Consider the following 25798-nt stretch of genomic DNA (forward strand, 5'->3'; position numbering starts at 1 on the left):
ACTCCCCTCGTGACTGGCCTCTCACATCCGCGAGAGTTTAAATAACAAAACAGGAACGCAGAAATACCGAATTGTGAACAAATGGCAAGAATATCGACATTTTAACCGCTGCTGTAGGGCCTGAGCCTGCCTCACTTGAGCACCAGCAGCTCTCCCCGGCTCTGGCAGGGTCAGGTTAAGACGTGGCGGGTGGGGGGGGGGCGCAGAAAAAGGGAAATGAGGAACAAAAAAATTGGCCCTCAAGCAACTGATCATCAGAGCTGGCTGTAATAATGATTCAGTAAGTCTCAGCTTCTTTTTACACTTCTTCATTTCGGTTTTAAAAGTAAAGCATAGAGTTATTTCCCGGGGTTTGCAAGACAGGGTGAGCTGGCGTTGTAATTCGGGAGCATGGTGCACACAGCTCCTCCCCTCGGGGAGGATCTTACATCAGTAAATCCTACAGCGAAATACACTTATTTGACAAGACAGTCATTCGTTAAAAACGGTGTGAAGGAACCCCAAAAAGCTCTGGATGCCCCCCACCCCCAAATAGAGACTAGTCCTTACATTTACATTTCTTAGACTGAAAAAAGAGTAACAATAAAAAGAATTAAAATCCCTCCTACGGACATGCAGGACTCCCTGACGCCAGCAGAGGCAGTGCACATAACTCAAAATTAAGTTCCTTGTTTAAGCCACCCCTACTACCTCTCACGTGCATAAACACGTATTAGTCCCCAGCCCAGGTACACCGTAGCACCCTGTTTTTCTGCTGCTCGAGGCAGGGCTTCTTCATTCCCTAAAGAAGAGGCGCACCCAGGCAGCAGAAAAGCCCGGCAGTTTTGACTCCAACCCCGAACGAGAAGCAGCATTAAAGATAACCACTGCTATTCGTGATCACCCCATCCCAAAACCTCAGCTGCGCTGCTGTCATCTCAACTATTCACACAGGCTCCCCCGGCACCCAGGGGCTTCCCCAACCCTACCATCCCAACCGCCCTGCAGCCCCCAACCGCCCCGCAGCCCTCCGCCGCCTCCAACCGCCCAGCCGGGGACGGGCTCCCGCCCTGGCAGACAGCCCCCTCGCCTCTGACAGTAACTCTGTTCACCGAACTGGATGGGCAAAGGACAGGGGGCCATGAAATTCACATGACCTCAGCAACGTTGTTGTCTATATAGCCGCAGAACCAACCACTCCTTTGTTACCCGGTTTTTAATTTAGCGGTAACAAAGGCCTCGGTCTGACCGCAGTCACAGCGGAAATGGCGGCTCCCACACAGAGCCCTGCTCCTGCTGACACCGGGCTGAAGGGCCGCGCCGAGGGGGCGGGAGCCCGCCCCGGGGGCCCCGGAGGCCCCGGACATCGCCGCCTCCCCTCGGCGCCCGCAGCAGAGCGGCGGCGGCGTGCTGGGCCGGGCCTCGAGCGCAGCGGCGGAGAGGCCGGGCGGAGCAGCGACCCCGCGAGGTGCCCCGGGGCGTTGCCGCCGTCTGCTGGGACCGCCGCCCGGGGGGACTACACTTCCCGGCAGCCTCTGCTCCGGCGCCCGGCGGGATTGGCCTGGGGAAGCGCCGCTTCCCAGCCGGCGCGGCCGCAGCCCACGGGGGTGTCGCCCGGGGACTACGTTTCCCAGCAGGTAGCGCGCCGCAGGGCTGCGGGCGGGCGAGCCGCTGCGGTGCGCTCTGGGACGGGTAGTCCGCGCGGCCGGTGCCCGCGCCTCAGAGCGGCCCGTGCGTCAGGCGGCGCTCTGACCTTGCGGGTTTGTCTGGTCGCGTGTCTCCGCTGCTCCCGGCCCGCCGGCCCCTCACTCGCCGGGAAGATGGCTGCCGTACGCAGGGCCCGCAGTTACTCCCGCTGCGTGGTGCGCTTCTCCGACCGAGAACTCTGCTAATTTCCCCTCGCGGGGAAGACACACGGACCGAGCGGGGGGGGCAGAGACCCCCCGGGACGGGACAGCGCCGCCCGAGCGTTGGCAGCATGGTGAGCGGGCCCGGGCCGGCCGTGCCCTGCCTCCCGCTGCAGCGCGGCCTGGGGCGGGGAGGGCGAGGCGCCGGGGGCCCCGCGGGAGGCGGTGGCGGTGCGGTGCGGGCTCGGCCGCCGTAGCAGGTGCGGGCGGAGGGCGGCCCGGCCCCGCCCCGCCACCGGGGGGGACTGGGGGGGCGGTGGCAGCGGGAAGGGGTGTGTGCCCGGGAGCGGGAGGAGCGGCCCCCCGAGCCGTGCTGCTGCCAGGCAGCCCTGCCCGGTCCGCCTGCCCGGGGGTGATGCCTGTGGGAAACGTGCCGTGATCCTGGCCGTTATCCCACTGCAAGGAGACACGGCCGCCTTCCGCAGGGCATTTTGGGCTGATGAGTGAGGACTGCTTGATTTAGGACCGATCTAGCTATCCGTAGAAACACCTGAACAAATCATTGTGTCATTACAGATGAGCGTGCCCTACCTTTCTCGTACTTCCCTCAAAAAACAGATGGCATGAAGTCACTTGGTAATTTAAACGGCTCCATCGGCCGGGCACTCTACTTATTTGAGTTTGTGATTTAACATATCAGAAATATTGTTTGGTTCAGTATTGCTTTTCTGACTGCACCGCAATATGGATTCAAGTATCCATGATGAGGACTTGATTGTTCAAAGTTAAACCATTTATATAATTCGGGAGCTCTTAAAACGGCTTACCACCGTGATTAAAGTTCTTATTTTTGAATACAGTGTTGCTTCTACCACATTGACAGAAAAATGGAGCGACTAATTCATTTTCTTATAATACTAAGAAGAACGTTAGCCGTCAGTCACTGTTTCGCTATGTCGTGCTTGCTTCTCCCTTAGTTCTGTACAGTTCACACGTAGCCCTGTGCAACTGGTGACAGTCAACTTTGAACTGTTTCTATCTTGGCTTTATTTTGCTGAAACAAAGATCTGAACTATTAAAGGACTTGACATTACAGTCACAGTTTAATAAGTGATTGTTGTGCTCTGAGGAAATCAGCATGTAATTATTGATTGCCAAACAGTTAAAACTAAGCTGTGCAGATAAACTAGTTTTGCATTTGGCAAATGATTTCTGAAGTTTTGCAAACAAATCAGAACTAAATCTACTCAGCTGACTTCTTTTACAGGTCACAGTCTAATTCGGATGTTTTGACATGTTGACCTTTTGGTGGCTTGACTGACTACCACTTTTCTCATGGAAAATTATTTGAGCTGATCAGTAGACACTAAGGATGTCTCACTTTCAAGCAGGATAAAGTCACTGTTCCGTATGACAGCTGACTTGTAGCAGGAGGAAGACCAACCGCATAAGGATGAACAGGCTAGATTTATCCACTAAGTAGCGGTTACAGTATAATGTTCTGTGAACTTCAGAAACTATAACTACAATTTAAGTATTGTCAGAGTGGGGGCAAGGAGCCAATTTTTACAAGTTACAACCTGCTTTAGGTGTGGTCTCATGAGCCGTCTGCTAGTGAAGATCCTTGCTTCAGCGATACCTGTGTTTACTCATTTTTTCTAGCAAAACCATAGGGTTTCAGCAGATCAAATAAATAGCGGAAAGGTTGTTAATAGAGATCAGTTTTCCAGTCCAGTTAGCCATGCAGTAGCAATGTGAATGAATTGCTTTACTGGTAAATTTAGAGGGATGGTCACTTACGCTGCCACTGCTGCCAGAAGACAAACCTTTGATATGAGAGACTTCAGATCACACATGCACTCAGTATAGAGGAGGTAATGATGAAAGTAAAAACTTTGGTTGTTATCAACTTGATGATGTTTTTTGACAGCTTTTAGGCTGTGGACTAGGTCTTCATAGTATGGTGTATTTTTGGTTTGGATTGAGAGCACATTTAAGTTTTAAAGAGCATTGAATGATGTTTTGGAAGCAGTTGGTGCAGAACCATGACTGATTGTGACTCAGAAGTGAAGGAGAAGTAGGGCAGTTGAACAGAGACGAGGGGAGGAAAATAAAGACTCTTGAACAGATTACTGAAACAAAAAGTTTTTGAACATGAGTTAAACTTCAGCCGGCTTCGTAATCTTCTAAATAATTTTAACTCTTAAATTAATTTCTTTACGGACTTCATGAGTTAAAGGTTTTAATGGGCGTGCCTTTATGCACAAGAAGATAGTGTGTTGATGTAGTTTAGGAATTACTAGTTTCTGCATTTTACAGATAAAACCGGGCTTATTCTGCCCAGACTGAGAGCTCACTGGACATAATTCAGCTGCAAACCAGAAGCCTTGCACTCTGCACAGGCAGAGGTAGGCCTTATTTGTGTCAGCCCAGTGTCATAATAATGCACTTACAGACGTCCATTTCAGTGCTAGCTCGTTCATAGGCTATCTCTGTTTGGCCAGCGTAGACGTAATCCCTGGATGCTAAAATAACGTGATAGGACTGCTGTAACTCATAGGACATTAACTGCCTGCAGTCAAATTCTGGAATCAAAAAACATGAAATTTCTAAATCATTTAGTCCTTGCTCAGATTTAACGCTGCTAGTGCTTTGGAGCGTTCTGGCTTACCTATTTTACCGAGAAATTAAAAATGTACAGCCTTAAAATCAGCGTGTAGACACAGATGCAATATCTGTTTGCTTTAACTAACCAACACTGTCTGCATTATCAATTGTAAAAGATAAATTGACTGAGACATCAGTGAAAACACACTTACAGATGACAAGCCAGTAAGTTTGTGGTCATTTGGGGAACCGGAGACAAATGCTACAGCTGAACTCCAGGGAGGTGCTTGTCACCGAGACAAAGAGATTAAACGTTGCCTTCCCATCAGGCTTGCCAGTATTCTGTAGTTTGATCATGAACTTCCAGATGCTATAAAAATTTTATAAGTTTTCTGAATACAAGAATGCTTTGATTTCTGCACTTTGATTGTGCAGGAGGTATAGATTTCTTTACGAGAACTCGGAAGAATTGCACTGACAGAATGTCACTTGAAGTCTTTGAGCACTATCTACAATAGGAAGGAGTGGGAAACAAAACTTATGTGAGTAGTTGTGGTAATCTTAATGCCAGGTTTACCTTCTTATAATCTCACTTTGCATTATGTACTTGCAGAACTATAAATGTGAATTTCAGCGCAGAATGTTAGAAAAACTGGGATACTTCAGCTGCAGGAAGAACTTTTAAACAAATGTCTTAGTCTTTGTTGAGGGTTTTTTTTTTTCTTTACTGGCATCTTGCTGTTGTCATTGTAGTGGCTTGTCACTGATGCTCAGAATTAGTTTTCTTTTGTTTTAGTATAGATTTCCATAAATCTCAGTATATTTCACAGTGAGAATTCATTTGCTTCTTTTTAAGTTTCGCTTTTAAACTAGCTAACTCCTATGTAGAGCCCTGTTAAGTTTAGTTAAAGGTCTTATTTAAGGTCTTATTTGTTTAACCTGTCTCACAGCAGTACTGTAAATAAAACCAGCTGTCAAGCTCTCATGCTAGCTCATACATTTCTTGTTTAGCTTCACATGTAGTTTTTGAGATTGCCCATATTGTCCCATAATTTTCATAAAGTATCTATTGTTACTCAAAGCACTAGTCTTTTTGTGCTTTTGTAAATATTAAACAAATCAAAACTACTGGTTATCCTTACAATGAGAAGATAGTGATTAAATTTTAATTTCTTGTATGAAGCACGCTACTGTTTAATACTGAAGCTTTGGTTCTGTGCTTTGACTTAGACACTGAGTGTATTTATTCAGGTATTATGGCAGTGTACTGATGCATGTAAGACTTCAAGTGATACATAACTAATCTGTGTTGGATTGATGTGACTGAAATGCAAAACCCAACTTCATTGGGTTAATAGGAAAGTGCAAACAATACCAGTAATTTTAAGATTAATTTTTATCTTCAATTAAGATTGATCTGTAGGGTAGGATGGGGAAAAGGGGAGTATGCTTAAATTTTTTTTAATGTGTGTCCATGACAGTTGTGCTTTGTGAATGTGCTGTGGGGACTTACGCAGACTCTATAATCACGTCTGACTGCTCTCTACTAGGCAGAAGCTGAAGAAGATTGTCACTCTGATTTGGTAAGAACCGATGACAATGAAAGATCCGGTGAAGCAAATCTTCAGGTATGTCTCATGCTAGTGTTTTTTTACAAACATAGTACTGCTGTGATTTAAGCTGCATTACTTATGCTCATTTGGTTACACGCATTTTTTGATCTGACAAATGCTTAATCTGTCTGCCCCTCCAAAAATGAAATAGATAAATTTTGCCTTGTGTTCCAAGCGTCAAATTCAGTCTTCAGTTATCTGTGTAGATGAAAAGAAAGTTTGTGGCAGATTTGGAATTTCTTCAAAGAACTGTAGAAATCAGACAGCAGTTTTTGTATGGATCAAATTCCAGTTTAAGTTGCCACTCTCTTCTGGAGCAGAAAGTTGATAAAAGCAGTCTAATAGAAAAGTATGTTCTCTTATGATACTAGATTTCTGTCTAGTTGCTCCCCAGAAGTGAATGAAAAATTCTTGCCATGAATGAAAAAAATGCATGGCAGGAATTATAACTTGTCTTGTTTCACAGAGCGTAGTCCTTTCTTTTTAAAAGAGAAATGAGTGTAAGGTCTTATTTGTATATTATATAAATGACAGCCTTGATTGTCATAAAGCTTAGTATGCTTGTGTACAAAAAATGAGATTTTCTAAATTTTTATTTCAAGAACTAATTGACTTCTTGCTTAAGGTAACTCTGCATAAACAAGAACAAACATCAAAGAATACTTTTCTATGGAGTCTTAGGTCATAACCACAGTACTAACAACCACTTCTGGAAATATCAGTTTTTCTTCTGAGGTGAACAGTCCAGATAAAAGCACTTATGTTATTGAATGAGATTGTACGAGTACTTGTGCACTTTTTTTTTAAAATTTACTATAAAACAATTGCTAACTCTCTGTGTCTATGCTCACTGAAACGATTTAGGACTTGGAAATGTAAAGCATAATTTTGAAATTCTTTTTTGTGTTTGTACTTTATAATTTCTCCTCAGAAGATGTACTGTCTGAATATGTGATAATAAATCAGAATTAATTGGATTTTTTAGGCAGAGCTCCAGATGTTCAGAGCTCAGTGGATGTTTGAGCTTGCCCCAGGTATGAGTTCTAGTGGGTTGGAACCTCTGCCTTGCAGAGCATCTTCAAGAGGACCTGGAGTAAAGTCTGTAGATGCCAGAGGGAAACAGGAGATAGCAAAAGAGGAAAAGGTACAAAAAAATAGATGTATAATTTGGGAATTTTTTTGTGTGTGTTTGTATGGCAGTATAACTAACCTAAAAGCTAATGCTGAATAAAATCTAGGGAAAAAACAGAGGTGATTAACCTGTTGTTTCCATATTAATGTCTTTCCATAATCCTACGCTGATTTTTCTAGTTTTTATGCTTGGCTTTGTGCCACCTTCCCAGTCTGCTTTCTGAAAGACTGTAGGTAAGGGGCAAGCAGCACCAAGGAATGTGGATAGTTTGTTGATTGGGAATTTCAGTTATGGCTTGTAGCACATGAATATGTCTTCTCACTCTATTTATGGAATTATTTTATTCATCTCCTTCATGCAGTACAGTAGGTAAGATGAAAAATAATTCTAAGTCACATGACAGTGTGCTTATATTTGTAAGGAATTTAAGAAGTGTTCTGTGTAATTTATTGTGCAGGCAAAAGAACTTTTCCTGAAGGCAGTGGAAGAAGAACAAAATGGGGCCCTGTATGAAGGTAATATGGAAGTCTACAATGAACACCCTTATTGCAGAGGAATCTAACACTCTCTGATTTATGTGCAAGACTGCATGATGCCAGTGAACTTAAATTGCAGGCTAATAGTAATTTGAGAGCTCAATTATTTGGATAAGCAAACACACTTTCTATAAAAGGAACCATCATATCACAGTTCTAAGGTTGAGGTGAAGCTAAAGTGAGATCAAGGAAAGAATTCCTAGCTTTCAGACAAAACGACAGTATTTTGAAATCTAGCAATTTAATGAAGCACTGGATTGCTTCTTCATATAGCTTGCTTCTTTATATGACTTCTGTAACATGAAATAAGCATAGTAATTAATCAAGGCAATATACTATATTTCCTGTGCTCACAGTTTTCTTCATTCCACTTTGAACAGAACTACTTAACCCATGGAATGTTTTGTTGTTTGGATTTTGGTTTTGTTTTTTTAGTTTACACAGCACGCTAAGATAGCTTCTTTAAGAATTCCTGAAGTGAGTGTTTAAGTCTGGTAGTCTCATTTTATGAGGTTTACCATAAATATTTAAGATGCTTAGCTTGCTTGCCTTCTTGCTATCAGCACTAGAAAAAATGGAAATTCAAAGTTTTCTTTCTCATATTTAGTTTTCAGAATATATAGAGTAAGAAGCCCGTCCTAACTTCACGTCTTGTAGGTCAGTAGTGGAGACAGCAGTTTTCTATTCCTTTCATGAGAAAAAAAGGAACACAGAATGTACGTGCCATCCTGCTCATCCACGAGAGGTTTTGGCCACCTTGGTTGAAGTCCAGGTGCAAAATATGTCAAGATATGCAAAACCGAGAGTACTCTGGAAGCTCCTGAACTCAGCCACCTGTTGAATCTAAAATTTCCTCTCCACCATGGGAGTTTTCCTTCCCTTGCAAGGGATTTCTGGTTGTTGTTCCAGATCTCAAATGAACTGAGAGAAATATGAGTCCCCAGTAGGTAATAAAATTAGTTGGTTCAGTTTCTAATTTATTACATGTTTTTATGGGGTAAAATTACTGTACGCTAAGGTATTTTGTGTGTTGGGTGTAGAATTAAATGTGCAGTAAAAAAAGACGTCCGAACTAAATCTGATACATAATCTACCATTTAGGAAATCATGCAGTAGATTGTGAAGGTTCTTTCATACCAACAGTTTCCAAGTAAATTAAAAAAAATATGTGAGGAAAGCAGTCTATTTAAGCATTGTGTATATGAAATGAAAGCTATAGCTTCATCTGCTTGAGTGCGCTCCTTGTATGTTAAACATAGCAGCAGAGAAGTAGTACCATCTAACAGAGTCGCATTCACAAAGGTGTTTTAGGCATCCGGATTGCATGAATATGAATCCATTCTTTCTCAGTTGAATTTGATCTGAGACTTCAGGAAACAAACCTAAACTGTTTCTACACATACATCTATGAGACCTTAGAGACAAGGTCCGGCGCCAGACACAGATACATTACTGATCACATGTTGGGACATGTGTTTTCAGACCACACTTAACTGCTGACCTGGCCCAGGTCATCAGAATCCAAGTGGCATTTCAGTCTGCTTCTGAAATCTGCTTATACCTGACATTTGTGAGGCAGTTATGTGCAGCAGCTTGTTCATGTTTAAGTACACTACAGGCCTTGCTGCAAGCTTAAATGCTAAAATTGAGACTGATTTCTGTTTAGCTGGCTGCTGGTATTCCTCATCCGCACCAGCTAAAGGATACTACTTGTCAGTCACCAGCCCTGACATGAACTCGATGAAATAGGAACTCAGGCTGCTTGGACTCATTAGTGTGTCAAATTCTGAGCTCCACACTCACTGATGTTTTATTTTGGGTTTTGTTTTTAAGAGTCCAAACTGAGGGAGAGTTGCCCTCTGATCTTGGTATCACCATGTAGGAATACAAAGACACATATAAATACATATATGATCTTAATACTGGTATTAAAACAGACTGAATGTACATATAAAGAATCCACTTAAATTAAGGAGGATCCACAGAGTTAACTCAGAAGAAAGACATAAACAATAGCAGTTTGTTTCCACAGAATGATTTTCCTGGGCCTGTTTCTCTACTCAGTGTTTGTAGCATCTTTGGAGTGTTAAAGGCAGAAGTACTTTCTCTGCGTGCTAGAAGAAACCCATCTGTCAGTTTTCCCTTTACGCCCCATAGTCTTGTGCTTGCTACATAGCTTTTTGAAAAGGCTGCTTTCCTACAGTCAGGTTCCTCGCCCTCAGTGTTTTGAGTGGCTGGCTTCTGTGCCTTCTGTAGTTTCCAGGGTTTTGCCACAGTAAAATTTACTTGTTTTGTGTCTGTTGAAGTTTTAAAATTACAACAATATTTTGTTGATCTTTTTCACCTTTATAATGTTGTGTACTGTCTGTACTATATCGGGGATTTAAGGTACCTGCATCATCTTTCAAATTCTCTTTCATGTTCCTCATGGCTACTTATGAATATAACGCCTAAAATCTTTACGGCTTGTTGAGAAAGCTTTTTAAGTGCTGGGCAACAAATGAAATCAGGACTTCGTAATGTTTTAATGTAAAATATTGTATTCCATGATTGAATTTGTGGTAGTTAAGGTAAATCTATAAAAGCTGAAAGACATCTAAGAGAGCTCTTTATTCTGAAAGAGTACATGAAGTTTTTAGTTTTGAAAATAGTGCTTAATGTGCCTCTCTTCTGTATTGAATTTAAACCTAATCAGTTTAGACTAAATAAGATTTACTAGGCAAAGGCATTTTCCACCTTTTTAGTGCATTTAGCTGAAGCCTTCTCTCTGAAAAAAATATTTTCTTTGATAAGCTAGTATAGGCATCAGACATGTTTAAACATTAAGCCTTTATTTTCAGCCATCAAGTTTTATCGTCTAGCCATGCAGCTTGTACCTGACATAGAGTTTAAGATCACCTATACACGGTCCCCAGATGGTGATGGAGTTGGCAAGAGGTGGTAAGTATGAAAATTTACTAATTAAGTGAATAGGAGTACTAAAACCTGAAATTTTGCTTGTAAAGCATGTGAATGCTCTACTGTGATACACAGTTGTAAGTCTCTTAACATTTGGAAAACTTGCCTACTTTCATTTGAATAGACTGCTTCATAGAAAGCTTACAGATGCATTAGTCCAAGGAGGACTTTTCTGTACTGTCGTTCAAAGAAGGTGACAGGCTTGTTTGGAGCTAGTTAAATTCAAGTGGAAGATTACAAATAGTTATGTTGTTACTTATAAAACAAAAAAGCATCAGTCACTTTATTACTTTTGATCTCTGATTTTCAGATTTATGAGTTATACATTTAGGATCATCTACAAAATTGTAGATGGCAAATAGATCAATTAGTAAAAGCTTTGTACTGTGGAATAAGCATCGTAATTAAGCAAGGGAGTATACTACTGTTCTTGTGCTGACTAACACAGCCAAATGGGAGCATTTCCAGTAAGTAGAGCAATACATTTAGACGCTCATAGACTGTAATCTGAGTAGTCTAGTCTTTCATCATTACAAGCATCAGAATACCCCTAGCCTCAACACACCAGATGTGTAGCAGCTTAAGGTTGGCCTAACTTGAGCCCAAGACTTATGTTTGAGGACAGGATTGAGGTTAGAGCCAAAACTTCTGTTATAGCTCAGATAGCGTAGTGAAGACAACCTTAAGAAACAGAGCTTCCCAATTCACTGCTTACTGGTAGCAGCCATAGATGCTGCTGATGGCTACAAGAAATCAAGAGTTTTAAAACTGAGAATAAAAGTACATGAGTAAAAATGCCACATGTCCTTGTGGTATTACTGGCTCAGTCTTGTTGCCCCAGGGTAGTACAGCTTCAATGCAGTAGTTGACTCAATGTAAAAGAGAGTAAGATGAGCTAAGTGCTTTATTTACATCCGTTACTTTAGTTTCTGAATGCATTCCTAGAGTGAAATCTTTGCTGTGCCTTTGTGCACTAGGAAGAATACTGGATGATAAACTACAGTCTCATAAAAATGTTTATTTTCTCAGGACTATTTTATTATTTTAACAAAATTTTCTCTACTCTCTTCATTAAGCCTCTCTGACACCCAAGTTGGGCGGGAGTGTTGGTCTGCTTGAGGGTGGGAAGGCTCTGCAGTCGGACCTGGACAGGCTGGATCGATGGGCTGAGGCCAACTGTATGTGGTTCAACAAGGCCAAGTCCTGCACTTCGGCCACAACAACCCCAGGCAACGCTACAGGCTTGGAGAAGAGTGGCTGGAAAGCTGCCCAGAGGAAAAGGACCTAGGGGTGCTGGTTGACAGCTGGCTGAACATGAGCCGGCAGTGTGCCCAGGTGGCCAAGAAAGCCAACGGCATCCTGGCTTGTATCAGAAATAGTGTGGCCAGCAGGAGTAGGGAGGTGATCGTGCCCCTGTACTTGGCACTGGTGAGGCCGCACCTCGAATCCTGTGTTCAATTTTGGGCCCCTCACTCCAAGAAGGACATGGAGGTGCTGGAGCGTGTCCAGAGAAGGGCAACGAAGTTGGTGAAGGGTCTGGAGCACAAGTCTTATGAGGAGCAGCTGAGGGAACTGGGACTGCTTAGCCTGGAGAAGAGGAGGCTGAGGGGAGACCTCATCGCGCTCTACAACTACCTGAAAGGAGGTTGTAGCGAGGTGGGGGTTGGTCTCTTCTCCCAAGTAACTAGCGATAGGACGAGAGGAAATGGCCTCAAGTTGTGCCAAGGGCGGTTTAGATTGGACATTAGGAGAAATTTCTTTACTGAAAGAGTGGTCAGGCCTTGGAACAGGCTGCCCAGGGAAGTGATTGAGTCACCATTCCTGGAGGTATATAAAAGACGTGCAGATGTGGCACTTAGGGACATGGTTTAGTGGTGGACTTTGCAGTGTTAGGTTTACGGTTGGACTTGATGATTAACTTAAAGGTCTTTTCCAACCTAAACGATTCTATGATTCTATGAATTTTCATTCAGTTTTGTAAATGTTGCTGCGCTGCCCCCAGCGCTATGTGACAGTGAGGGAAAAACAGCAAGTACTCTTAACTGTTTTTTACAAGCAGTGTTTGTGTTGGTGTGTTTTTTCAAGAAATTCTAGTTGTGGTGGTTTTGCTTTCTGAGTTACTGTTGTAGGTGTTCCATACAATCTTGGTCAGAAAAAACAAATTACACAATTACATTTGAAAAAACAGTTTACAGTGTGGCCTATAAGTTCTGGGACTGGCCATCATATTCATCAAAATAAAGGAAGGTATGTTCAGTGCAACATCTTACTATAGTCTTAGTTATGACAGGCCCAAACATAATTGTCTTCTCTATAATACTTCAGAACCCATTGGTAGGTCTGCTAGTGGCTTGCTTATATTCTCAGTTCATTCTATTAAGCTTGTTTAGAGTAGAATTGAATAATATTAAAAAGTGACTGGAAGATCTCTTAGCTAGCTTGTATTCCAAGTCAGGGGAAAGAAAGCATTTAGTGATGAGATCAAGGAGAGTTGTGTAGTTTGTGGTTACTTGGTGCAAGCAAGCATGCACCTATTAAAGGATCATATTATGACATAAAACTTAAATTTAGATTTTTTTTTTTGTATGTGGTAATGTTCTTTTATCACTTAGTAATCCTTCAAGTTTACTGACAAGTAGTAAGCATATTGTTTCTGTTCTGCTGTCTTGTTCTTGCTCCTGAAATTTATGATGTCTGCCTATTTCCAGAATTGGTAAAAAGTAGTATTGCTAAAGGAAAGTTTTCCTTCAGTATTGATGAATAATCCCATGGAGGATCACTTTTCAGTGAATGATGCAAGAGTAAAAAAAAAAAAAAATCCTTAATTGTTTTCAGAATCTTACATTGTGACAAGGATTACAAAGTATAGCTTTCTATCAATGATAATTTATTTCCTGCATACAGCTTATCTTAGACAAAGTAAAATATGAGATTTGTCTTTTCATGGGGTCAAGCAATTATTCAGTGACTTCACTAAAAACAGTGAACTCTCAAATCCAAAAAGAAACTGGAATTGGAATTAAATGAAAAAAAATTGTTACTGTCAGATGGATTCCAGCAAAAATCTAAGTGAGCTTGATAAGATTGCAGTAGTTGTTTTATGGTATGATGAAATGAGATTGCTTTAAAAACATACAGGAAACAACTATATTGAATGAGGGTAAGACAGCGGATTGATGCCAAGATAAGGACATCTGTTGGTATGTTTTGTCCAATATAACAGTGTTGGCATTCCCCCTTTTCTAGTGTTGAGGATAACAAAGAGGATGACAAAATGGCTGATCTCCTGTCGGATTTCCAGCAGCAGTTAACTCTTCAGGAATCTTCAGTCAAACTTTGTCAGCCTGAAGTTGATGTCAGCCAGACCCATATCTCAGGTATGAGTTAAGATACACTGAAAGAGTTCAGAGGCAGAATTTATTAGAGACGTTTCACTCTATTAAAACATTTGTCTCCTTCATTCTAAAGCCACCTTTAAAAAAATGTACACAGTATCTTTTTATTTACTTATATAGTTAGAGGTAAAGGAAAAAAGATCATCAATAGCTAAACAGATCTTTTTCTCATACATGATTTTGCCCTTATTACACAAGCTTTTCCATGTAGTACTACTACTAAGTAGAATTTTTCAGGATCAGAATCATACTTAAAAATAGGAACTTCTAGGAACAGACTTGCTGAAGTAAGTGTATTCCAGTTTTCCTTCCAGTTAATGTTTGCAAAAGTGAAATGTGGGTTTTTTTGTTTTGGTTTGCAAATATTTATTACAATTCTTAAGTGTAAATAAGAGACAATTGTTCTGTGAAGAATATGCATCTTTGCATTTCGTGTTTTTATCTGATTCTGTATCAGATTTTTACAACAAATATGTTTTCAGGTTCAGCAAGACTATATAACATAGCTTGAAAGGCTTTTGAAAGCTAATGATTTTCGTGCTTCAGTTCTAGGACAGACATCCTGAGACTTCCTTATGAGATTTAAATTGTAGAGAGTATATATAAGCTATGAACTCTCTTAAAATCAGATGCTTCTAAAACGTGTGTGTTTTGCATCCCGAATTATCAGTTTCTCTTGGAAATCTTGGCCTAATCTCCTCTGTTCTGCTCAAGGAAGGAAAATAAAGTAAATGTGGCAAGCTGTTCAGGTCAAAACATAAAGAAAACAGGATTTTTCTTTTTTAATTTAACAACTGTGGCATTGTACACTTGGGAAAGCATCTTTTCCTTTTTTGCCAGTAAAATCAAGATGTTGTAGACATTACTATAAAATGCTCTCAGGAGATGTCTCTTTTGAGCCGCAATCTTAGTCTCTTTCTAGTTTTATTTTCTGCCTTCCTGCCTGTCCTGTGTTACAGTATCTTGTTTACCAACTCTTTTATAGCAGAATGAAAACTGTTAAAATCATGATGTCTGCTTCAGAAGTTAGTAGGCTGGAAAGGATCCCTCTTGGTCATCACAGTAGTACAACATAGAATCATAGAATCATAAAGGTTGGAAAAGACCTCTAAGATCATCAAGTCCAACTGTCAACCCAACACCACCATGCCCACTACACCATGTCCCTAAGCGCCTCATCTACACGTCTTTTAAATACTTCCAGGGATGGTGACTCAACCACTTCCCTGGGCAGCCTGTTCCGAGGCCTGACCACTCTTTCAGTAAAGAAATTTCTCCTAATGTCCAGTCTAAACCTCCCTTGGCGCAACTTGAGGCCATTTCCTCTCGTCCTATCGCTGGTTACTTGGCAGAAGAGACCAACACCCACGTCACTACAACCTCCTTTCAGGTAGTTGTAGAGTGCGATGAGGTCTCCCCTCAGCCTCCTCTTCTCCAGGCTAAACAGTCCCAGTTCCCTCAGCCGCTCCTCATAAGACTTGTGCTCCAGACCCTTCACCAACTTCGTTGCCCTTCTCTGGACACGCTCCAGCACCTCCATGTCCTTCTTGGAGTGAGGGGCCCAAAACTGAACACAGGATTCGAGGTGCGGCCTCACCAGTGCCAAGTACAGGGGCACGATCACCTCCCTACTCCTGCTGGCCACACTATTTCTGATACAGGCCAGGATGCCATTGGCCTTCTTGGCCACCTGGGCACACTGCCGGCTCATGTTGCCACTCTTCCCCATCGTTGCCTGGGGTTGTTGTGACCCAAGTGCAGGACCCGGCACTTGGCCTTGTTGCACCTCATACAGTTGGCCTCAGCCCATCGATCCAGCCTGTCCAGGTCCCTCTGCAGAGCCTTCCTACCCTCAAGCAGATCAACACTCCCACCCAACTTGGTGTCATCTGCAAACTTACTGAGGGAGCACTCGATCCCCTCATCCAGATCATTGATAAAGATATTGAACAGGACCGGCCCCAGTACTGAGCCCTGGGGAACACCGGCCGCCAACTGGATTTAACTCCGTTGACCACAACTCTCTGGGCCCGGCCGTCCAGCCAGTTTTTTACCAAGCAAAGAATGTAAGCCGTGAGCCACCAGCTTCTCTAGGAGAATGCTGTGGGAGACAGTGTCAAAGGCTTTACTGAAGTCCAAGTAGACCACATCCACAGCCTTTCCTTCATCCACTAGGCGCATCACCTGGTCATAGGAGGAGGTCAGGTTGGTCAAGCAGGACCTGCCTTCCATGAACCCGTGCTGGCTGGGCCTGATCCCCTGGTTGTCCCGAACATGGCTTGTGAGGGCTCTCAATACGAACCGGTCCATAATCTTCCCCGGCACCAAGGTCAGGCTGACTGGCCTGTAGTTCCCCGGATCCTCCTTCCGGCCCTTCTTGTAGATGGGCGTCACATTGGCAAGCCTCCAGTCGTCCGGGACCTCCCCCGTTAACCAGGACTGCTGGTAAATGATGGAGAGTGGCTTGGCAAGCTCCTCTGCCAGCTCCCTCAGTACTCTCGGGTGGATCCCATCCAGCCCCGTAGACTTGTGAACATCCAGGTGGCGTAGCAGGTCGTTAACTGCTTCCTCTTGAATTATGGGGTGTTTATCCTGCTCCCCGTCCCTGTCTTCCAGCTCAGGGGGCTGAGTACCCTGAGGATAACTGCTCTGACTACTAAAGACTGAGGCAAAGAAGGCGTTGAGTACCTCAGCCTTATCCTTGTCCTTGGTGGCAACGTTCCCCCCCGCGTCCAATAGAGGATGGAGATTCTCCAGTCGCAGACCTCGGCAGCCCAAGGAAAACTGAAACAATGCGAAGTAACGGATTTGGCTGAATTGATGTCCTGTGTTCCATTTTACATTTTCTTGACATTCATAAGAGAATACTGGTTAACCCTTAGTACAGGACAGGATCAGACCTTTACTATGTAACTGGCATACTGAATATATTTACTTCCCCTCCTTAGTAGTTGAACAATTTTTCATAGTTTTTTTTCTTTTACACAAATAAAGCTTAGGACCAAGGTAGCATTCTTCACCAGAAATACTGTAATATTTTTCCTACAGGCTGTGCCCAGTATCTGAAGCAAAGTGTCTTAACAATCCCTAGTTTACTAGAAACTTAGAAACATGGATGATAAGATAGGTAATCAAAGGCTTTGGCTGACTGGTGACTATCAGAATGGAAGATGTATACCTGTTAGCACTAGTAAGAGACTTTTAAGCGTTTGTACCTCCCATTCTCCAAGGCACTAAGAGTTCTCGTACCGAAGAGCTCATAAGTTGCCAGAGACTGTTTTCTACCTTGTAGCAATAATCTGCACAATTTTTGTTTGTACTGGAGCATTATTTTAATGGTTGCAAATACGGGCAATATAGCAAATTTATGACTTCTCAATAATAAAACATAGAATTAAGTCAGATTCATGAAACGAGATGTGTGTTAAGTGAATACAGAAACTGGTGCCCAATGAGATGTGTGTACTTTTTATCATATTAGTATTCTGAAATGTGAAACCTAGGTTTCATCAAATTTTATGGCAAAAACAGTCTAATTAGATTTGTGGGAGTGCAGCAATGCATTTTTTTGTTTAAGAAGGACATTTTTTCACTAAAAATCAGAATTCTATTAAACTGCAGTTTCTACCATGGTATTTACAGCTAGTTACTCTTTAATGTACCTTTGTGCCACTCAGCTGTTTTCTCCATTGATCTCAAAGCAGTTATACTGAGTAAAATCATGAAGTCTTAAGTGCATGTGGTGATACAGTTCAAGCCATAGGCTTTGGAAAGCAGCAGTAGTTGAAAATAAATGAAGTATAACTCCTGATGGTATAAGATTAGTAAACAAGATTATACCCAACAGAAACAACAGAGAAAACTTAGGGAGGCAGAAAGTTATTAGAAAGAATTTTGGCTTAATTTCCCAGGGCTTTCTCACTGAACTTTTAATGCTAGGAAGATTATCATATGATCTTGTGGTGCTTCGATGAGGAGTCTGTCATTATCTTGTATGACATTAGAAAAAGTCTTTTTTCTATGTGTGATATATGTGATGCTGTATGATACTATTTTCAATCACTGGACTTGTACCACAAAATACAGAGTGATGTCATATCAATTTCATAGTGGATAGGTTGTTCTTAGGACCTCCTATCCAATACTGAACCTGACCTGAGCTTATTTAGCTTGTTATGCAAAAGCAGTATGCTTTGAGGTAATGTTACACACTAGGTCAGTTTGAAGAAAATACTGCTTTGCAGGCACTGTGGATGTGCAACATATATGTGGAATTCTTGGTATAACACCTTACAGTTGTGGATATTTGTAGTTTAAAACTGTGTTTTATCTGTCATCTTACCATAATGCACTTTTCAGCCCTTGATTTTTGTTCTTTTGTTATGTGACTTTTGTCTAATGTATAGTGACTTTTTTAATTAAAGATAATTTTTTTGTTTTCTGGCATCTGGTTACAATGTGGAAAAGTAGGATTTTTTTATGGAAAGTCAGAACTTCAGTAATGGTCAAACCTGGAATTATAGATAACCTGTTGATTTACAGATTACCATCTAAAAAGGATTTCTTTTCTCTTTGCAGTGTTGCCTATGGAGGTACTAATGTACATTTTCCGATGGGTGGTTTCGAGTGACTTGGACCTACGATCATTAGAACAATTATCTCTTGTTTGTCGAGGATTTTACATTTGCGCCAGGTATTGTAGATAAGTTATCTAGAGTGAAGCTTCTCTCTGCTCCAAGGAAGAAAAACCAGCTTTTTTATGCTCAAGCATGTGTAAAGAGTATATAGAGGTGGATGATAAATCCATAGAGCAAAATTGCCTGTTTTGGAAAGGTGGTTTGTTGGGTTTTTTTTCCTTTTAGGCTGCTAAATCATACATGTAGGACTATGTCCTGCTTTTTCTTCCCATGGTAATTTTCATGTTATGCTTCTCACAGTGCTAATCAGCTTTTGAATACACCAATAAATGGTATGTTAGATAGATGACTTCACTGTAATAAAAAATGTTGCTGAAAGTCTTACTTGTTCTACTTTGTTTGAAAGTCAGAGTTGCAAGGTCTCCAAAATAATGTCTGTTGTGTTATCATCCTCATATGGCCACACAGAGAAGTGCCAGGCTGCTGCAAAGTTGTTGTTCTGTACTTGGCTGAAAATGGCATTGTGTTCTTGAATTTCACTAGGAAGAGGAAGTGGCTTTCAAACACTCCAGGATTAAGTAAATTAGTCAATGATTTTAAATTATGAGCCATTGTTGTTCAAGAAAGTTTCTTTCAGTTGCATCCAAACTAAATAATGGAGTGTGTTACTTTGATATGTAAAAGCTAAACAAGGTTTGCAGGAAAGTTATGGGTTTGCTTTTTTCTCATTTTTCCTAGAGATCCTGAAATCTGGCATCAAGTCTGTTTGAAAATATGGGGCAGGAGCTGCAATAAACTTGTTCCATATGCCTCTTGGAGGGAAATGTTTTTGGAAAGGCCTCGCGTTCGATTTGATGGTAAGGTGTACTTTTGGAAATAGTTCTGGTTTTTTTACTGCATGTAACCGTGACAGAAACAATCAGGTGGGTTTGATGTTTCTGACATTGTTGTTAGACCTGATCTGAATTTGTTTGGGCTTTTGAGACTGTAGAGACTCTCTCTGTAAAGAGAAAGGAAGGGTGCAAGGGACGAAAATAAAAACTTTCATGTATTTAAGTAACAAAAGTAAACTCAAAAGTTTTAGATTATTGGTTTTTTTCATCTTAAATATTTCATGTATTTAATTTTTGTTCGTATACTTATATCTTCTTTTCCTGTAGGTGTATATATCAGCAAGACAAAATACATACGTCAAGGAGAACAATCTCTTGATGGTTTCTATAGAGCGTGGCACCAAGTGGAATATTACAGGTAGAACTGTAGTACAATGAGTGAGTGAAATGTTTCTCTCTCTTAAGTTCTTTAAATCCAGCCCTTGATATCACAAACATTAATCATTCTGTAAAACTCAGTGGAACTACTTTAGTATGTAAAGCTATGTATATTTTTTGAGAATAGGTCTTAAGAAATAGGATTTATTATGATAATTAGAGATGGGCTTAGAAACACATTTCATCATCAGTTATACCATTTCATGTGGATAAAACTTAAACAGTAACAACAGTAATACTCGTCCACAGATTTCTTTCCCCAAATCACTTCTGCTTTACATTTCTGATATAATAATTGTTTTCACCAAAGGAAAAAAAAGTGATTACACAAGAATTGTCTTTTAACTTATTTGTAGCCAATTGTAAATAATCAAGAGGCTGGGCTTTCTCTACTTGCTGTAAATACCTTGCCATTTGTTTCCTCAGCCTGTTTTTCTGCTGTTTTTCATCTTGCTGTTCCCAGCATTTATTATTCCATTCTGCTGTCCCTTCTGAGGCTGGAAACTGTTACTAGAAATCATTGAATCTCATGGCTATTTCTATAGTCTCACAAACATCGGCACAGTATCTGAGTACTGTAAAAAATGGTCAGATCCCAGAACCTGAAAAAGTCCATATGACATTGTCCATTCTGTACTGATACTGTAATTAAGATTTTGTTGCATTTGTCTCAATCGATGCTAGGAATGGAGAAACTTAACTCGAGGTCAGTTTTGATTCCAGGGTAGCCTTCTTGCTTTGATTAGAGGTGACAAAACTCCTGAACTTCTGCCCTCTTTCATAACTCTTCATAACTTGATCTTTTAATCTTCAAAACTCTCTTTTGATTTCTGATCTCTTTTTTCTGTTACATCATGTGTGAAGAAATGTGTTTTCAAATCCTATTACCTATTAAGTTCTATATCCTTCTGGGAAACATCTTGTGATTTAAAAAAAAAACCCACAACAAAAAAAGGATATGTTTTCTAGGTTTGTATTGTGTGATTATATTTTTGCAGGTATTTGAGATTCTTTCCAGATGGTCAAGTTATGATGCTAACAACTCCTGAAGATCCTCAATCTATAGTTCCTCGCTTACGGACTAAAAATACAAGGTTATTGAAATAAAATATTTGGCTCTACAGTCTTCATCTTGCTTTTAGCTGGCAATTTCTATTTACTTTTGACTCGGATTCTATATCCTGGCTTAGCAAAACAAGAGTAAAAATACGATGTTATTTATATTGTGTTATAGATGTTTCTAGTTCTCTTCTGAGAACTACAAAAAATTTTGGTCTTTATGCAAAGGTATCTTTCATTTTAAGGTCGTGATATTGTAATTAGATTTCCTTTGTGGGTTATGTGATTTTAAACTTTTAAAGGAAGTAGGTGGAAGAATACATGCTATTAGCTTGGTGGTTTTAGAATCCTTTTAAAGGTACTATTTTCCTTGACTGTTTGAAGGAAAGTGAAGATTTTGGTGGAATATGACTAAATTATTGCTTGATTTCTTTTTGATGTTTGCACAAACATGTTAAAAACACAAAATCGTTTGCAACTTCAAAACAGGCTTGAGCTGTTCACCAGAAGTCTGAAAATATTCAGCAGTAGGTTAGGTAGAACTGACTAACTTATCTTTACTGTCCTATCTGGGAAAATTAAAAGCAGCCTTCCAAAATGTTTTCATCATTTCATATCATCAGTGAGCCTGATACTTTACTAAATGGAAATAAAAAATAGTTTCCTTGATTGTGATATGCAGTCAGTCTTCTTTTCATTGCTGATATTTATAATATAAGTACATCATCTTTTGAGACAGAGAATATTTTTATGTCCTTGACACTATCCTCCTCTTAACTTTCCAGAACGGATGCAATCTTGCTTGGTCATTATCGCCTTTCCCAGGAAACAGACAATCAAACCAAAGTATTTGCTGTAATAACAAAGAAAAAGGAAGAGGTAAGTAGCAAAATAGAATAGCAGAAAAGTAGTTTAAGGAGGTGGCTTTTTCTCAGACTGAATATTTTAAGGCACCTGAAGATTTGCATTACACCAGAGAATTAAAAAATGAATTTCATTTTTTAAATGGTTTAAAAATAAAATATAAATTAGCATGGTGATTTATCTTACTTTTTTTTTCCCAAATCTGTAATAATCTTTTTATTAAGACATCTAAATACCTGGTTCACATTTGAGCAGTGGTTCTCCCTCTTAGACTTAATTGTCATTGTGGTACTATTAGATAGTTTGTTAACATTGTTAACAAACAGAAGGGAAGGATGAGGAGGTCATTTTCTGAGATCAGTTTTGACTGGGTGCAATTACGTTTCACAGCATTAAATAAAACTAAATAAGCAGTATTCATTAATTGAACTCTGAATGATTTGGTCAACTTATTTACATCACAAAATTTTGTGATTAACGAAGTGTCTGTCAAGAGAAACTTGTGAAGAGTTAGAAGTGTTACATTACTTTACAGTGAGTTTGCATAGTTTGGGTAGTGTCCTCCATGCTTATCTTGCTTTCTGTGAAAACTTCTTCCAAAATTAACATCTAAATTGGTGTATTTTCAAGGAATACCAGTACTTGCTTTTAAGTATGAGAGTTTAACAATCTGTCCTCAGAGTTGCTTACGCCTCAGGATAAATAGTTGCACAATGTGCTCTTTGTAGGTCATGAAACTTACTTTCTCTTTGTACAGAAACCAATTGACTACCACAAATACAGGTATTTCCGCCGTGTTCCTGCACAAGAAACAGATCACAGTTTTCATGTAGGACTACAGTTGTGCTCCAGTGGGCGCCAGAGGTTCAACAAACTTGTCTGGATACATCATTCTTGTCACATAACTTACAAGTAAGTAAGTGGGGAGTAAGATCAAAGAAGGATGCTTAACTATAGAAACACAGGTGACATTAATTTGTCCAGTACTAAGTACAGAAGATGTAAAGGCTGTGAGACTTACAAGGCTTTAACAAAATGTCCTGATTTGATATATTGTAATGAACTTTTACTTTAAGAAAGCCCAGGATTTTGGTAGCTTTGTATAATGGTATGGGAAGTTTCTGAAGTAGCAGAACTGCAGTATTTTAGCTATTTAAAGGATTTATGCACAGTGTTTGAATGATTTCAGAACTGAGTCAGGGTTGAATGACTTAGTGTGGTACTAGTAAAGGGGTGTGGAAAACATATTCATTAAAGTATATTTCTTTTCCTCTGTGGATGTGCAAGGTAGAAATGTCTGCACCCATCATGTGAGAACTGTTAACGCTTACAAACTATATAATCCAAAGTGCAAAATACAGCCATGCGACCAGCTGTTCTGATCGCTAACCAAGCAAGAGCCGTGGCCACTGTTCTTGCACCTGACACTCTAAATTACTGGCAAGTTGGCTGTCCAGATGCTTGATGTTGGCATTTAGGGTGGATTTAGGCCTCATCTTCCAGTCGTCTTAATCTCTATATTCAGTGTTTTTATAGAGACATGGCTCAGCTACTGAGATGTAAGTATATAAAATCTAGGAAATAAACTACTGGTGGTTGGGAGTATAGGTAACTTCCATAAACAGAAAAATTGCTTTTATAAAAACTACCTAATTTATGAAGAAGTGGCAATATCACAGACATTCTTTTCAGCATGAAGTTTCTGTACTGCTCAGGTTCTGCTGTACCTCTCATTATGGTGGTGCCCTTTTGAAACTAGAATAAAGATGAGTATAAAACACAGCTAGGAGGACATATGCTTTTTGTCACTGATGTTCAGAAATACTGGGGTTTCTTCTTTTTAAAGTTATGTAAACTTACAAGTTTTTGCTGTCACTCTGTGTTCTGAATTCAGGGATCTAAGTGAAACAAATGGAAGTTGTTTTTTTTTACTTCAATATTAATGTGGTGACTTGAGTGACATCCTGTGCTGTTTCAAGTCTTGGAGTTAATAATAAGAATGGAAGGGGAAAGTGGGTTTTTTGATATTAAAATAGAAGTGTATTCTACATAGTGTGTTTTGGCCAACATTCAAATGCTTTCATGAAAGTATGAAAGTATGAAAGTATGAAAGATGCTTACATTCCAGCTGTAGTTTGGTGCACACACCGTACTGTGGGACATGATTGCACTATTGAGGGACTTAAACAGCAACTTGTGTCTAATTTAACTTTTACAATACTCTTTGCAGATCGACTGGTGAGACAGCTGTTACTACTTTCGACATTGACAAAATGTACACCCCTTTGTTCTTTGCACGAGTGAAGAGTTTTACTGCATTTTCAGAAAAGCCGCTCTAAGAAACACCTTTTCCTCTCACAACTCTTGCATGAATAAAAGGTTGTAGCTAATGAACACTTAAGTTATAAATGTGTATATATTTGGAACATTTTAAAATTTGGGGAATTTTTTGAAGGCAGTATGTTCTATTTGATTATGAATGGCTGGGGTTTTGTTTTGAGATCAAGCTTATGAGTATTAAACCCCTTTACTTTGTGACAAGAATTTGATAACAAAGTTTTGTTGTTTGGATTTATTTGTTTGTTTGTTTTTAAACAGATTTTATAAATCAGTCTGCTTAAAATGTGAGTCTTCATCTGCCTGGACACTGGTTTGTCCGAAAGGAAAATCTCGCTGTCCATGGGACAGTGTGTGTGTGGGGTCTCTGGTGAAGGCTTGAAATGTGAGTGGGAGAAAGTTGTCTTACATCTGTTAAACTGTGTGACTTAAAAGAACTTCAAATAAATGTTTTCTTTAAATTAAACTTACTTTGTTTGCCTTTAAGATCTGGCATTTTGTCACATCAACCTTAAGAAAAAACAATCAAGGGCAAGCAAGCATGATGTATAAAATTTAACCACAGAGGTACATCCCCACCAATGCAGTGATGTCAGTTGGTCATAATGTAATTTGATCCTGACAGGAGTTCAGTGGAGCCTGCCTTCGCCACAGGATGGGCGTGAAGGGGAGAGCAAGTGAGTTGTTCTCTTGTTCCGTAGGACGAGTTTGCAGGGTATGTGGCTCCGCTTGGGAAGTGTCACAGGGCAATGGTGAAATGCTGGTTTGTACTGCTTGTGCATTGGCCAGGTCTGAATGCACAGGTAAGCAGGGCTCACTTGGACGTGATTGTAATGTGTTATAATTCTTCATCTAACCTTGCTCCAGATGCTGTAAACCCTTTGAGCATTTGTTGTACTAAGATAAATTTTGAGGCTGCTGTAGATGTTCAGGTGCTGTGTACTGCTAATGATGAAGTGTACCTTGAGGTTTGGTGCAGGTACTGTACGCTGCTTCTCCTGCATATATCGCTTGGGGGTGTAGTGCAGACACTGTAATGCCGCTTATTTTGTATGTACCTTGGATTCTGAAAGAACTGAAGCTTTTTAGTGTAGTTTTTTAAAGCCATTTTGCATAATTTACCTTTGAACATCTTGTTTCAAAATACTGACCTGGACTTGAGGACTAAAATGTGAAAGCTGTGGGAAGAACTATACTTGTTCCATAATTTATAAATTGTATCTTTGCAAGGAGCTACATGATTAAAAATACATCAATAAATCATGATTTTGAACATGCCATCCCTTGCAATTTCTTATTTTGCCAAGAAATCATTATTTTCATATAGTTAAAGATGATTAGTTAGGAGTTACCATCCATAAACTACATGCTAGGCAAGACTGACAGGTAGAATTAACCTCTTAATGACTTTTTATTATACTATAGGTATAATAAATAATACTATATACTTACAGGTTATCTGAGAAAAGTAGAGAAGCTTTCAGGTACATGGGTTCTGAATAAGGCTGTGTATATCTGAAATGTTGTGCCTTTTCTAGCTAGTCTAATAAGACTCTGCCTACA

General features: G+C 40.3%; 1 protein-coding gene across 8 annotated transcripts; it reads left to right on the plus strand.

Moving 5' to 3' along the window:
* Positions 1–1628: 1628 nt before the first annotated feature.
* FBXO9 (F-box protein 9) lies at positions 1629–24701 on the plus strand. Of its 8 annotated transcripts, none has more exons than XM_075145225.1 (14): positions 1705–1960; positions 4146–4234; positions 5984–6061; positions 7032–7190; positions 7636–7693; positions 10555–10654; positions 13919–14049; positions 18646–18760; positions 19443–19561; positions 19865–19955; positions 20974–21069; positions 21820–21913; positions 22682–22810; positions 24129–24701. In XM_075145225.1, exons 4-14 carry the CDS (start codon positions 7044–7046, stop codon positions 24138–24140), a joined length of 1092 nt encoding a protein of 363 aa, XP_075001326.1. In that variant the 5' UTR covers positions 1705–1960; positions 4146–4234; positions 5984–6061; positions 7032–7043; the 3' UTR covers positions 24141–24701. The 8 variants fall into 8 exon arrangements, with proteins under 8 accessions (XP_075001318.1, XP_075001321.1, XP_075001326.1 ...); XM_075145221.1 differs by lacking the exon at positions 4146–4234 and adding an exon at positions 2403–2462 and having other exon boundaries at positions 1707–1960; positions 22656–22810; XM_075145222.1 differs by having other exon boundaries at positions 1707–1960; positions 22656–22810.
* The last annotated feature ends 1097 nt before the right edge of the window (positions 24702–25798 follow it).

This window comes from Calonectris borealis, chromosome 3 (assembly GCF_964195595.1).
Source record: "Calonectris borealis chromosome 3, bCalBor7.hap1.2, whole genome shotgun sequence".
Lineage (NCBI taxonomy): Eukaryota > Metazoa > Chordata > Aves > Procellariiformes > Procellariidae > Calonectris > Calonectris borealis.